Source organism: Piliocolobus tephrosceles, chromosome 11 (assembly GCF_002776525.5).
Source record: "Piliocolobus tephrosceles isolate RC106 chromosome 11, ASM277652v3, whole genome shotgun sequence".
In the NCBI taxonomy this organism is placed as follows: domain Eukaryota; kingdom Metazoa; phylum Chordata; class Mammalia; order Primates; family Cercopithecidae; genus Piliocolobus; species Piliocolobus tephrosceles.
In genome coordinates this window covers 60,184,328-60,198,225 of record NC_045444.1, presented here as the reverse complement: position 1 = coordinate 60,198,225, position 13,898 = coordinate 60,184,328, and the positions used below count along the sequence as shown (strand labels likewise).

General features: G+C 37.1%; 1 protein-coding gene across 3 annotated transcripts in view; it reads left to right on the top strand.

Annotated features, from left to right (window-relative positions):
• OLA1 (Obg like ATPase 1) overlaps positions 1–13,898 on the top strand; it is a 171,904-nt gene that overhangs the window by 11,644 nt on the left and 146,362 nt on the right. For all 3 annotated transcript variants that reach the window (XM_023185950.2, XM_023185949.2, XM_023185947.3), the window contains 2 exons: positions 6,575–6,718; positions 12,641–12,768. In XM_023185950.2, the coding sequence (XP_023041718.1) occupies positions 6,575–6,718; positions 12,641–12,768 (272 nt within the window). The remainder of the gene's footprint in view (positions 1–6,574; positions 6,719–12,640; positions 12,769–13,898) is intronic.

Sequence of the window (13,898 nt, the reverse complement as noted above, 5' to 3'; positions counted from 1 at the left end):
TTAATCCCTAGTACTAAGACTTGACCCTTTTGAGGACTCTATCCAAATTCCCTTGTATTACAGGATCTCTCCAGTCTGGCTCATAGGAATGTGAACTGTTCCAATCTCTGTGTGAGCTCTGAGAATTGTTCATCCTAGTCTGTTTGGGTGATCCTTTCTCTGGACTTGTAGCGATTGAATTTACTCGTGCGCAAATCATTACTTAGCTGTGTTCTTGAGGGGACCCTCTGCAGCTCTTCAGAGTGCTTTCTCTGTGCAGCTCCTGCCTTTCTAGTATGCTCTCCCATAAATTCTAGCTGCCTTGGCCTCCTAACTCTCATCTTAGTCTCTTCAACTTGGTGTGACTGCTGGGTTCTGTTGGTTTCCCCTCTTGGAATGGTGACTTTGAAAGCATCAGTAGGCAGTAAGCTGGAGCAGTTGCAGAGCTTAGTTTATTTGTTATTTTTCTCTCAGGGAACACAGTCCTGTGATGCATATTGTCCTTTGTGTGAAAACTGTTATTTCATAGATTTCATCTGGTTTTCTAGCTCTTTATAGCAGGAGGGCAGTTCTTGTAGCAGAGGGGAAGCAAAACTCCCCAATACCATTTTAAATGAATTTAAATCTTATTATCTACTTGTCAACATTCCAGAATGCCTAGAAATTTTTGCCTAGAAATTCATAGAAATTTATGATTTGGGAATTATTTACTTTCTCTTTTTAATATGTTCTGAATGATCTTTTTGAATAACAGATCTGTTTTTCTACTTATTCTTTCCTAGTATTCAGCAGTGATTGTGTGCCTTAGAGGTACTTCGTAGATTAATGAGTTTTAAGTTTTAATTTTTTTTTTTCCCCAAGACAAAGTCTCGCTCTGTTGCCCAGGCTGGAGTGCAGTGGTGCGATCTCCACTCCCTGAAACCTCCGCCTCCTGGGTTTAAGCAATTCTCCTGCCTCAGCCTCCCAAGTAGCTGCGATTACAGGCATGCGCCACTATGCCTGGCTAATTTTTGTATTTTTAGTAGAGATGGGCTTTCATCATACTGACCAGGTTGGTCTCAAACTCCTGACCTCAAGTGATCTGCCCACCTCTGCCTCCCAAAGTGCTGGGATTACAGGCTTGAGCTACCATGCCCCGCCTAATTTTAAAACTTTAAATGAGTTTCTTCTTCAGAATGCTAGTTTCTATTGCTGTATCACCACATAATTTCAAATAATTTTTTTTTTTTTTTTTGCTCCTTAAGGTACAATTGAGGGCTGGGCATGGTGGCTCACACCCATAATCCCAGCACTTTAAGAGGCTGAAGTTGGCAGATTGCTTCAGTTTAGGAGATCAAGATCAGCCTGTGCAACAGGGTGAAACCCTATCTCTGCAAAAAATACAGATATTAGCCAGGGGTGGTGGTACACACGTGTAGTCCCAGCTACTTAAGAGACTGAAGTGGGAGGATCTCTTGATCCTGGGAGGTCGAGGCTGCAGTGAGCCATGTTCGTGCCACTGCACTCCAGCCTGGGCAATAAAGTGAGACCCTATCTCCAAAAAATAAGAAAGTTAAAAAAGAAATTACAGTTGACCCTTGAACAACTCGGGGATTAGGAGCGCTGACCCCTGGCCCAGTCAAAGATTTGTATGTAATTTTTGATTCCCCCAAAACTTAACTAATAACCTACTATTGACTGGGAAGCCTTACCAGTAACATAAACAGTTGATTAAGCTATATTTTGCATATTATTCTATACTGTATTCTTACAATAAACTAAGCTAGAGAAAATAATGTTATTAAGAAAATCATAAGGAAGAGAAAATGTAGCTACTGTTCACTAAGTGGAAGGGAATCATCATAAAGGTCTTTGCTGTCTTCATGTTGAGTGGGTTGAGGAGGAGAAGGAGGTGGAGGGTTTGGTCATTCTGTCTCAGGTGGCAGAGGCAGAAGATAGAGAGGAAGTGGAAGGAGAGGAATGAGGGGCAGGCACACTCAGTGTACATTTTATTAAAAATAATCTGTGTATAAGTGAACACGTGCACTTTGAACATACATTTCAAACCAGTATTGTTCAAGGGTTAACTGTATTTGCTTTTTTACTGTTAACTAAGCCACAGACTTTATTTGGATTTCACCAATATTCCCACTGATGTCCTTTGTCTTTGAATACCATATTGTGTTTTAGTCTTCATGTCTCCTGTCTCCTCCAATCTTTGACAGTTTTTGAATGTTTTATTTTTCATGACCTTTAAAGATTTATTTTTGAAGAGTACTGGTTAGGTATTTTATATAATATTTATCCATTTGAGTTTGATACTTTTTAAAGAAATTATGATAATAAACATATAATATATGGCCATGCGCAGTGGCTCACGCCTGTAATCCTAGCACTTTGGGAGGCTGAGGCAGGAGGATCACTTGAGTTCAGGAGTTTAAGACCAACCTGGCCAACATGGCAAAACCCTGTCTCTTCTAAAAGTACAAAAAATTAGCTGGCCGTGGTGTCATGCACCTGTAGTCCCAGCTACTCTGGAGGCTGAGGCATGAGAATCTCTTGAACCCAGGAGGCGGAGGTTGCAGTAAGCCAAGATCGTGGCACTGCACTCCAGCTGGGTGACAGAGTGAGATTCTGTCGCAAAACAAAAAATGTGATATATTATACAACTTACCATCTTCATCGTTTTTAAATGTGCAGTTCAATTGTGTTAACAATAATCATTGTTGTATAACAGATCTCTAGAACTTTTTCATCTTGCGTATCTGAAACTCTGTACCCATTGAACAACTTCCCATTTTTCTTTCCCCCCAGTCCCTGGAAACCACCATTCTTCTTTCTGTTACCATGATTTTGACTACTCTAGATAATCTCATATAAGTAGAATATATGAGTATATGAATATAAGTAGAATCATAAAGTGTTTGTACTTTTGCGACTGGCTTACTTTACTCAGCATAGTGTCCTTAAAGTTTATTCACATTGTAGCATGTGACAGGATTTCCTTCTTTTTAAGGGCTAATATTCTATCATATGTAGATAACATTTTCTTTATCCATTCATCTGTTTATGGACATTTGGTTCTACCTTTTGGCTATTATGAAAAATGCATCAATGAATATGGGTTTGCAAATATCTCTTTGAGATCCTGCTTTCAACTCTTCTGGATATATACCCAGAAGTGAGATTGCTGGATCATATGGTAATTCTATTTTTACCTTTTTGAGAAACCTCAAACTGTTTTCCACAGTGTCTGTTCCACTTTACATTCCTACCAGCAGTGCACAGAGTTCTAATTTCTCTGTACTCTTGCCAACACTTGTTATTTTTTTTTTTTTGATAGTAGCCATCCTAATAATTGTAAGGTTATATCTCATTGTGGTTTTGATTTGCATTTTTCTAGTGATTAGTGGTTGAGCATCTTCTCATATTTTTTTAGCCATTTGTGTCTCTTCTTTGGAGAAATAATCTGTTGAGAATAGACATTTCTGTAGGTGTGATCATTGCTGCTGAAGTGTTGCTATTTTTAGGCCTTCTTCTCTGATGGAGTTAGAAAATATGTAATTATACTCACCCATGTATACATGGATTGGTATTTATTTCTGTCATCTTATGTATTTGTGTATCTATCAGATAGATGCTTTTAACAGTTTAGTTATATCTAAGTTGAAAATATTTTGCAAGGACTTTCTAATTCTTTTCCCATGTTTTGAATGGATATTATATATACATGGTTAATTCAGAATGCTGTGGGAATTTGCACTGGTATCCCTACTTCCCATTACATGCTGCAATTTTGTGTAAAGTTTTGCATAAAACATCTATTCTGTCAGGTTTACTTAATAGATTAAAATAGTAATTTCCAAAATAAAGTATTTAGGTCCTAAGTCTAGGGGGCATACACTTAGTCTAGTCACTGTGTTTTTTTTTTATTTTAATACTACCATTGCTGAAATAAGTTATGTAAACCCATTCTTGCATGAGAGAAATTCCTACAACTTTGAATCTTTCTCCTACTTTTAAGCTTTAATATTAACCTCAAGGGATGTAAGTGTATGTGTGTGTGTGTGTGTTTAAAAAGTTCTCATTTTACAAAAAGCATATGGGCTTTAATACTTCAGGCATAGGCCAAAACTTTCAAATTCTTTGCTTTTGCAAGGCTTTTCTTAATAGATTTGAATAGATCAAAATGTCTTATGTTGCCACTGAAGCCTATAGTAATGATCCTTAGAAATTTTTCTTTTTCCTTCTTCCTTATTTCTTTTTACTTTTTTATACTTACAAAGCTGTTAGAAGCTACAGATGACTTGGGTTTTATGAAATTTAAAATTCATCTAAAATGAGACAGTCTGTGAAAATGGACATTTGTCTTCTAAGTTTAGTTTGAATGTGTGTAAGAATTTTTTCTGCCTAAGGAATTTTCTTTTGCTATGTTTTACCATATAATATGCTTTAGGGGATACATTTTTTTAAAAAATCACAAAACATACTTTGTTTTGTCCAGGTAGACAATATAAAATATTATAAATAGTAATAGCCGTACATTTGAAAAAACTTCCGTAAACAACCTATGGCCTTTTCAGAATTGCAATTGACTGTGGTAATAGCAATGAGCGGTTTTGAAACTACACTATACAAAAATGCAATAGCATTTTATCTTCATAATGTTAGGCCCAAGTGTCATATAAATGTTTAAATTAATGTATTTAAATTTTGTCTTATGTACTTTTATTACAACATTATTCTGTAATATTTCCATTGTAGTTATACAATATTTTCATTACATTTTAGATAAATAAGGATTCCTGGACTGTTCTGGCAACTTAACTATCACTCTTTATTTTAAATTTTTTCGTGGTGAGGGGAAGAAAGTATGGAGAGTGGGCCAGTCTGTGTTACCAATGACTTGAGTAGGCTTTTGTAGTTTTCCCTTGAGGAAAATATCCCCAGCGGGAAAACTGGTGGTGTGCCTGAGGTTCTCCAAGTCTCCTCCAAATGTTTTGCTGGTTTCTTTCTCCATCAGCATCAGCTTTCTATGGGTATAAAGTCTGGATCCTTGCATCCTTCTTTTGCCCAGAATGGGCATAGGTCCCCAGGGTAAAAGTGGCTGTGGAGGTCAAGTGTCTCCTTCCAAATTTTTTGTTTTCATTTTTAGAATTCCAGACCCTTCAAACAGATGACTTCTGTATCCTGCATTTTAGATGGCTTTTCTAGTTCTGGGTGGAATTGTTAGTCTGCTGTTAACTTTTACATCTCATCCAGAAGAAGTTTCCCACTTACTTCCAGCCCCTAGATGACCTGTTGAAGAAATCTGGTTTTTAGTCTTATAAAATTTTCCAGAGTCTGGATTTTATTGATTTTATCTCTGTGGTATCATTTAATATGTTCTTCTGTCCTCTATATTTCCTGTAAACTAGCAGTAACATGTAAAGTGTTGGTCAGATTAAGATGACAGATGATGTATATACTTCTTTCGGGAGGTACTATTTTTTTCTCCTCTTTTTGCAGCACTAACTGTCATTGGAAATTATTACCAAGATCCATTAATTTGTTAGGGGTTGCAGAATGATGGTCTTCTAAGTTTTTATTCTTTCCTCATTTATTGGCTGGAATATGTCTATAAAATAATTTTCTCTTCATAACTATTGGTTATTTTGAAAGCACAATTTGTATAGGTAAGACATGGTAACCACTTTAACAGTCTTCAAAGAATTAATTACCTAGCATTCTTAAAAGATGGCCACTGAGAGTTTAAAATTTTGTTTTAGATTTTACTCTATATGATATATGACACCATATTCTCTTATTTTATATGATATTTGGTACCATATTCTCATATTTTATTTTTATTTTTAAAATTTTATTTTTTCATATTTTTAAGACATGAATGATAAAGTATTATCACATTTTTTTAAAAAAATGGCTGATGTTAACATGAGTGGGCTTTCTCTGAGCACTGCTTACTTGATAGCAGTCAAATGATTGGAAAAGTAGTGACTAGTTTATTCCATATTAATAGATATTGTATTTTCTTGATTTAAGTCATGCCTTGAATAAAATTCACATTTTGATTTTCATAATTCACAATTCTAGACTTACCAGTAATCCTTATATACTAATGATTAGAAGGCAGTTCTGAGTGCCAACCTCCCATTTCCTATCAGATACCAGACATTTAGCATCTCTTTCCCAATTCAGAGTTTTTGGAAAGTCATTGACTTGACTAGAGACATGCCTTGTACATTTCATGCTAGAGAAGGTTATGTTAGGTATAGATGAAGTGATGCTGGTACGATCAGGTATATTACGGAAAAAAATAGATTTTGTAGTGTGACATGAAACTCTCACTTACAACAAAGATTCTTTGAGAACATGCTTTTCAAGTTTCAAATAGACTGTGATAGGGACATAACCTAATTATGTCATGAGCTGCCACTATACTGTTGTAAGTTTCATTGACGTCTGTTAGTAAAAAATGTGTTGTTCCTTTTTCCCTCTCTTTGTAGATTGGTTTTATATTCCTCATGGATCTTATTTGAGCATTGAAATTAGAGTGAGATAAAGTTTTCTTGGTGTTAACCTAAGAATTGATTGAAATTGCTTCTATTCGTTTTAGGAAATCTACTTTCTTCAATGTATTAACCAATAGTCAGGCTTCAGCAGAAAACTTCCCATTCTGCACTATTGATCCTAATGAGAGCAGAGTACCTGTGCCAGATGAAAGGTTTGACTTTCTTTGCCAGTACCACAAACCAGCAAGGTAAGAGATATTTTATGCTATTTATTTGGTGGCTTTGTGTAGACTGGGCAGATATGTATGTGATATGTTTAAAGTCATATGGAAGAATTTTTCTTTTAAAATTAATGTAACATTATTGTTTTGGATGAGTATAAAAGTAATGCAGAGGGGTGGGCCTGGTGGCTCACGCCTATAATCTCAGCACTTTGGGAGGCCCAGGAGGGCAGATCAGGAGGTCAGGAGTTTGAGACCAGCCTGGCTAACACACCACTCTCTACTAAAAATACAAAAAATTAGCCAGGCGGGGTGGCGGGCGCCTGTAATCCCAGCTATTCGGAAGGCTGAAGCAGGAGAATTGCTTGAACCCAGGAGGTGGAGGTTGCAGTGAGCCGAGTTACGCCATTGCACTTCAGCCTGGGCAACAGAGCAAGACTCCGTCTCAAAAAGAAAAAAAGTAATGCAGAGTATGGAGAAGGGTGTAGAAGGGTATACCCAGTTGTTAACATTGCAATTATTTTTTTCTGGGGAGTATGAAATAGAGGGAGTAATTAGTCTGTATTATGTGATCTCATTCATGTAAAACTATATGTGTTTGCTTATATGCATAAAAAATGTATGAACATAGGCTGATGATTGTCTCTGGGTAGTGGAATTTTTAGGTGATTTTTACTTTATTCTTATATTCCTCTATGTTTGAATTTTTTTACAATAAGCGTGTATTATATCTTTAACAAAAAATAAGTAAAACTTTTATTAGGAAAAGATGAGATAGTTTAAGTTCATTGTAGGAAGTTCAGACATTAGGGAAATGTATAATGAGAGGAGTGAAAACCACCTTTACTTCCTCTACCTTGATATAACAGTTGTAAATACTTTGGGGATATATCCTTCCATAATTTCCTGACTGTGTGCACACTTCCTTACAGAAATAGAATACTTGTTTTACTTGGGATATTATTAATATCTTTCTGGATTAAGCAATACAGACTTAAGTAATAATTTCTAATATAATACTTATATTTATTGCTATATTATATGAATATAGCACAGTTTACCATTTGCTTATTATTGAGAATTTAGTTTGTTTTTAATTTTTTACTATTTTTAATGTCCTGATAAATCCCAAGTTTCTGTCTTGTGTCCTGAACTCTGCAGAACTCCAGATTTCTTCTATCTCTAACTGCCTCCTTGATATTGACACTTGGAGGTCTGAATAGGTGCCTTAGACTTGACATGTCGAAAATGACCTCTTGATTTCACCTTCTTGCACCAAATTCTTCTTCAAGACTGCCATAACTCAATAAATAGCATTGTCGTTTCCTCAGTTGCTTAAATCAGTGCCCACCGTTTATCTTTGATTCTTCTCTCCCCTCACCCCGTATCCAGTCTGTCAGCAATTTTGTGAGTTCTAACTACGGGGTATACTGAACTCATTCACAAAGTGTATACTGAACTCATTCACTTTTCTCACTTTCACTTACTAGTTGTAGCATCCATTGATTTTTTTTTTTTTTTTGAGATGGAGTCTTGTTCTGTCGCCCGGGCTGAAGTGCAGTGGCCAGATCTCAGCTCACTGCAAGCTCCGCCTCCCGGGTTTACGCCATTCTCCTGCCTCAGCCTCCCGAGTAGCTGGGACTACAGACGCCTGCCACCTCGCCCGGCTAGGTTTTTGTATTTTTAGTAGAGACGGGGTTTCACCGTATTAGCCAGGATGGTCTCGATCTCCTGACCTTGTGATCCGCCCGTCTCAGCCTCCCAAAGTGCTGGGATTACAGGCTTGAGCCACGGCGCCCGGCTGCATCCATTGATTTTTTTGATGAATTAATTTTTACTATGAGTGTTCTCACATGGTGATTTTGTAATTCTATCATTCCTCCTTCATTTGTTAATATTGTACTGTAAGGAAAAGCTTTCTTCATCTGTTCATTCATGTATTTATTCAGATGAGTGTTATTTTATTGGTTTTAATCTGTCACAAACATTGATTTGATGCTCAAATTATGTCTCTCAGATTGGCTTCTCAGGCTGACTTCAGTGTCCTTTCTAAAACCTTTTTATTTTTAAATGATTTTAAATTTATACAAAAGCTGCAAAAGTACACAAGTGCTTATACACCCTTGCATACCCAGATTCTTTGAAACTTTGAGAATAAGTTGCAGACATGATGTCATATTATACTTCGGTTCTTTAGTTTGTATTTACTAAATACAAAGACATCCTCCCACACAACCATAGTAAACCATCAAAATCAGGGTAGTTTACTACAGGATTAACACTGATCCCATATTACCATCTAATTCATAGACTTTATTTAGATTTTTTCAGTTGTTCCAGTAATATGCTTTATTGCATCTAAACCAGGACCCTGTGTTTGTTCAGTTGTTTTATCTCATTTTTTCCTTTCTTTTCTTTTTAAAATAGAGATGGGGTCTTGCTATGTTGCCCCAGGTTGGTCTTGAACTGTCGGTCTCAGGCATTCCTCCTGCCTCATCCTCCCAAAAGGGTGGGATTACAGGCATGAGGTACTGTGCCTGGCCTTTCTTCCTTTCTTTCTTTCTTTTCTTTCTTTTCTTTTTTCTTTCCTTTCTTTCTTTTCTTTTCTTTTTTTAAAGACAGAATCTTGCTGTGTTGCCCAGGCTGGAGTGCAGTGGTGTGATCATACCTCACTGTAGCCTCCAACTCCTGGGCACAATCAAATGATTCTCTCACCTCAGCCTCCTGAGTAGCTGGGACTACAGGCACATGCCACTGTGCCTGGCTAATTTTTAAATTTTTTGTAGAGATGGGGTCTTGCCATGTTGCCTAGGCTGGTTTGAACTCCTAGGCTCAAGTAATCTTCCTGTCTTGGCCTCCCAAAGTTGTGCCCAGACCCACCAGCCTGTTTCTATTGAAGAACATTAATAAATGTTTTTGGTAGTCTGTGTTCATTACAGTATAGCGATTAAAAAGAGTTTTAACATCATGTTAGTCTCAAGAGTTCTGAAGTAGTATTTCATTCTAGAAGTATTTTGTTCAAGTAGTCGTGAAATCATTGGTGTAATACATCAGAAATCCTTGAATTAAATCTCAAGTTTTAATTTTTTGAGATATTGTATTAATAGTTTAAACCTTATCCTAGCCATAAATCACAAATCAGAATTGAGAAGCTCATTTTCAATAGAAAATAGAATCTCAGAGCTGAATATCTTCCTGTCTAGTTTTCTCATAAAAAGAAACTTGAAGCCTAGAAAGATGAAATAATTTGTTCATGGTCACACTTATAGTTATGTCAACCAGAAATAGAACTCAAGGCTTCTCACTTCAAATTTAATGCCATTCTACCCATATGCATACTACTTACTGTACTTTAGTGCCATTCTACCCATATGCATGCTACTTAGTCCATTTTGTATTGCTGTGAAGGGTTACCTGAGGCTGGGTAATTTATAAAGAAAATGGGTTTATTTGGCTCATGGTTCTGCAGGTCATACAAGCACAGCACCAGCATCTGTTTGGCTTCTGTTAAGGGCAAGGCCTCAGAAAGTGGTTTTTTTTTTTTTTTTTTTTGAGAAGGAGTTTCACTCTTGTTGCCGAGGCTGAAGTACAGTGGCGTGATCTCAGTTCACTGCAACCTCCGCCTCTCGGGTTCAAGCGATTCTCCTACCTGAGCCTCCCGAGTAGCTGGGATTACAGGCGTGTGCTACCACGCCCTTCTAATTTTGTATTTTTAGTAGAGACACGGTTTCTCCGTGTTGGAGGCTCAACACGGAGTTTGGAGGCTGGTCTCAAACTCCCGACCTCAGGTGATCCACCTACCTCAGCCTTCCAAAGTGCTGAGATTATAGGCGTGAGCCACCGCACCCAGACAAGGAAGCTTTAACTCATGACCAGAAGATGAAAAGGATAGTACATGTGTCACATGGAGACAGGGGGAGCAAGAGAGAGTGGAGAGAGGTACCAGACCCTTTTAAACAACCTGCTCTCCAGTGAACTAACAGAGTGAGAACTCACTCATTACTATGGGGAGGGCACCAAGCCATTCATGAGGGATCCACCCCTGTGACCCACACACCTCCCACCAGGCCCCATCTCCACCATTGGGCATCACATTTCAACATAAGTTTTGGAGGTGACACAACATCCAAACTATGTCAACTTCATATTTATCATATGGGTGCTTTTAGTTGTTAGAAATATCATTTAGGATGAATTTAGTTGCCCTTAACAGAGTGACTTACAGAGCTGATTTATTGAGTTAGTAACAGGTAGCATAGTGTTTAGCTCAGTGATATCATCAAAGGCCTGTCTTCTTTCCTGTCTTCAGTTTACTTTACCAACTTGATCATAGGTTGTCTTCCCCTTGTGGTCACAGGATAGATCTGTATACTTTCTCATCCATGTTCAGAGTGAAATGGGATTGCTTCTAGAAGTTCTCCCAGAAGACTGATAAGCTTCTATTTAACAGCCTCCTACACCCCCTCCAGTAAACCTCTTCTTAAGTCTTTTCATGTCTTTTTTTGTTTTTTAAGAGGTGGAGTCTCACCATGTTGCCCAGGCTGGACTTGAACTCCTGGGCTCAAGCCATCCTCCCTCCTGACTCAGCCTCCCAGATACTTGGGACTACAGATGTATGCCACCATGCTTGGCTTCTTAAGTTCTTTGAGGCGATTAGGGCAAGGTGAAGGTCCTAGAATTTTTTTACTTTGCCTAGGAATGAGATTAAACTGCTTAGTGAAGGCCGGAGCTACATCCCTCACTTCTAGAGTTAGGGGTAGAGCAAGCTTCTCCAAAGCTCTGGGCTATGCTGGAGAAGAATGGCTACCGAAATGAAAATCAGTATAGGTACCAAGAGAGGGGGCAGTGGATGCTGGGAGGCAGTCACTGTGTCCAACAACAAAAAAACTAACCAAATTTATGTGGTTTTAGTGGATTTGGTGGCAACAATAATCAAGTAATTTCAATCTGTAATACTTGTTTATAGAATAATTATTTTGAAAGGACTCATTTTCCATGCCAATAATAGGGAAGTCTTTTGTGGAACTTTTATGTTGTATTTTATCAGGTAGTGAAATTGACATTCTGCAAAATGCATGCTCTCGAAAATTGACAAAGGATACAAAATTACATTATATATACCTTTGTCATATAATATTAAAAGTAGCTTTTATTTATTGATATACTTAAATCTCCATTTTGACATGGCAGACTGATCTTCCTAACTTGGTTTTTAACTTGTGTTAAATGTGCCTTTGTTTAGCAAAGCAAAGGTTATTTTGTATATAGCCTAATTTGGTTGCTGTTATCAACAACTAGGTTATTACTATGCTGATAACTGGTTCTCAGCATTACACACATTTTTTTTTGTCTATATAACATGTGGGTGATCAAATGCAAACCCAGACAGCCTGTGTTTGAATCCCAGTTTTGTCACTACTGGCTGAGTGATCCTGAATACAATAGATTTCGTAACTCCTCTAAGGCATAATTTCCTTATCTGTAAAGTGGGCTTAATAAATAGCACCCATCTTACAGAGTTAATTTGAACTTTGAAGTGAGATAATATGTGTAAAATACTTAATTTAGTGTCTGGCACAAAGTTAGTTGGCTCATTTTATGATGATTACCTCGGCATACTCTAAACGTTCTTCACCGCTTTTTTGAGTGTGTGCATGTGCCAATAGAACGTTACAGTAGATTTAATGATAAGTGTTTTAATTTCAGAAACATGATAAATACATTTATACTGTTTCAGTTTTCTCCCTCATTATCCTAGGTAAGAAAGTCCTAATGTATTACAAGGCCATTTCTAATTTTTTTTGAGGGGGTGGATATTCATTTATCAAATCATTATTGTCCCATTGTTCTAGAAAGGAAAGAATTTCTGTAAAATGTTTGGGGAATTCATTTGGTTAATAGATAAGTTCTTAGTACTGTTTTATAATAAAGCTATCTTTTGTTTTTCAGCAAAATTCCTGCCTTTCTAAATGTAGTGGATATTGCTGGCCTTGTGAAAGGAGCTCACAATGGGCAGGGCCTGGGGAATGCTTTTTTATCTCATATTAGTGCCTGTGATGGCATCTTTCATCTAACACGTAAGTACAGTTGTTTATTTAATCATTGATTTCATTCAGACCAGTGTTTTCTTTCCATTAGTGCTCAAATAAAATTAGAAAAGACTAATGGAAGATTGCTTTGCTTTACCAGATGAATCTTGGGTTTGTCTGTAAATCTGTGACTTTAATGTTACTTAGTATCATCTCTGTATCTGAGGGCTTGTTCCATAGCAAGTATGTGCTGCGTTGAGATTATATTTGAATTGAACTTTATTCCCTGTTCTGGATTAGAGCAATCAAGAAGTGTTTCTATATGGAACTTTGTTCATTGTAAAGGCATTTTGAAATTGTCTTAAATTGTGGAACTTTTATTGCTTTTCTGTGTGTTAAGAAGGCAGAATTGTTAGAGAAGGGGATTCTGATTATTCAACAAGAGAGAAAGGCTTCTGGTTATCTATTAGAGATGAAAAGATTAAAGAGAAACTATAGATCAGCTAGTCCTTATGGAGAGAGGAATATAAAGCAAAGAGAAAAAACAGAACTGTGGCTTAGTTTGGGCTCTGTTGACCGACTATAAAAGTGAGCCAATCACATAGTAGTTTTCTGACAAAATAGAGTTTAGGTTAAGGCTTAGGTCAAGGCTGCACTTTGTGTTAATAGTATTATAATGAGCAAATTAATAGAAACAGAAAATACAAGCTAGAGGTGAGAGGGCCAGCTGTGGTCTGGATAAGTGCCTTTGTTACTGGTCCTCAACTAGATAACTAGAGTAATTGAGAGTGAGCTTTTAGAAAATATAGCAATTTGACGAATTTTTTGGTCATTTGAATAAAGTAATAATAAAATTGTGCTGATACTTTTTGTGTGCCTTTTATAAAACACCATTTACCTCTGTGGTTTGCGTAAGCTGTCTAGAAAAAAGATTTGTTTGCCTACTATTAGGTTGGTGCAAAAGTAATTGCAGTTTTGCCAACGTAATGCCCAAAACTGCAATTACTTTTGTACCAACCCGATAATTTATTTGTATTGTATTTTACAAAACCCCATGACAGACAATTTGAGAAGCATTGATCTAGGTAGTTTAAATTTGCGTAAAGGTATGGTGAGACCTCTGGGAAGTCTAGACAAATAATGAGGCTGTGACAGGGAGGTGATCCAGTCTTGTAGAA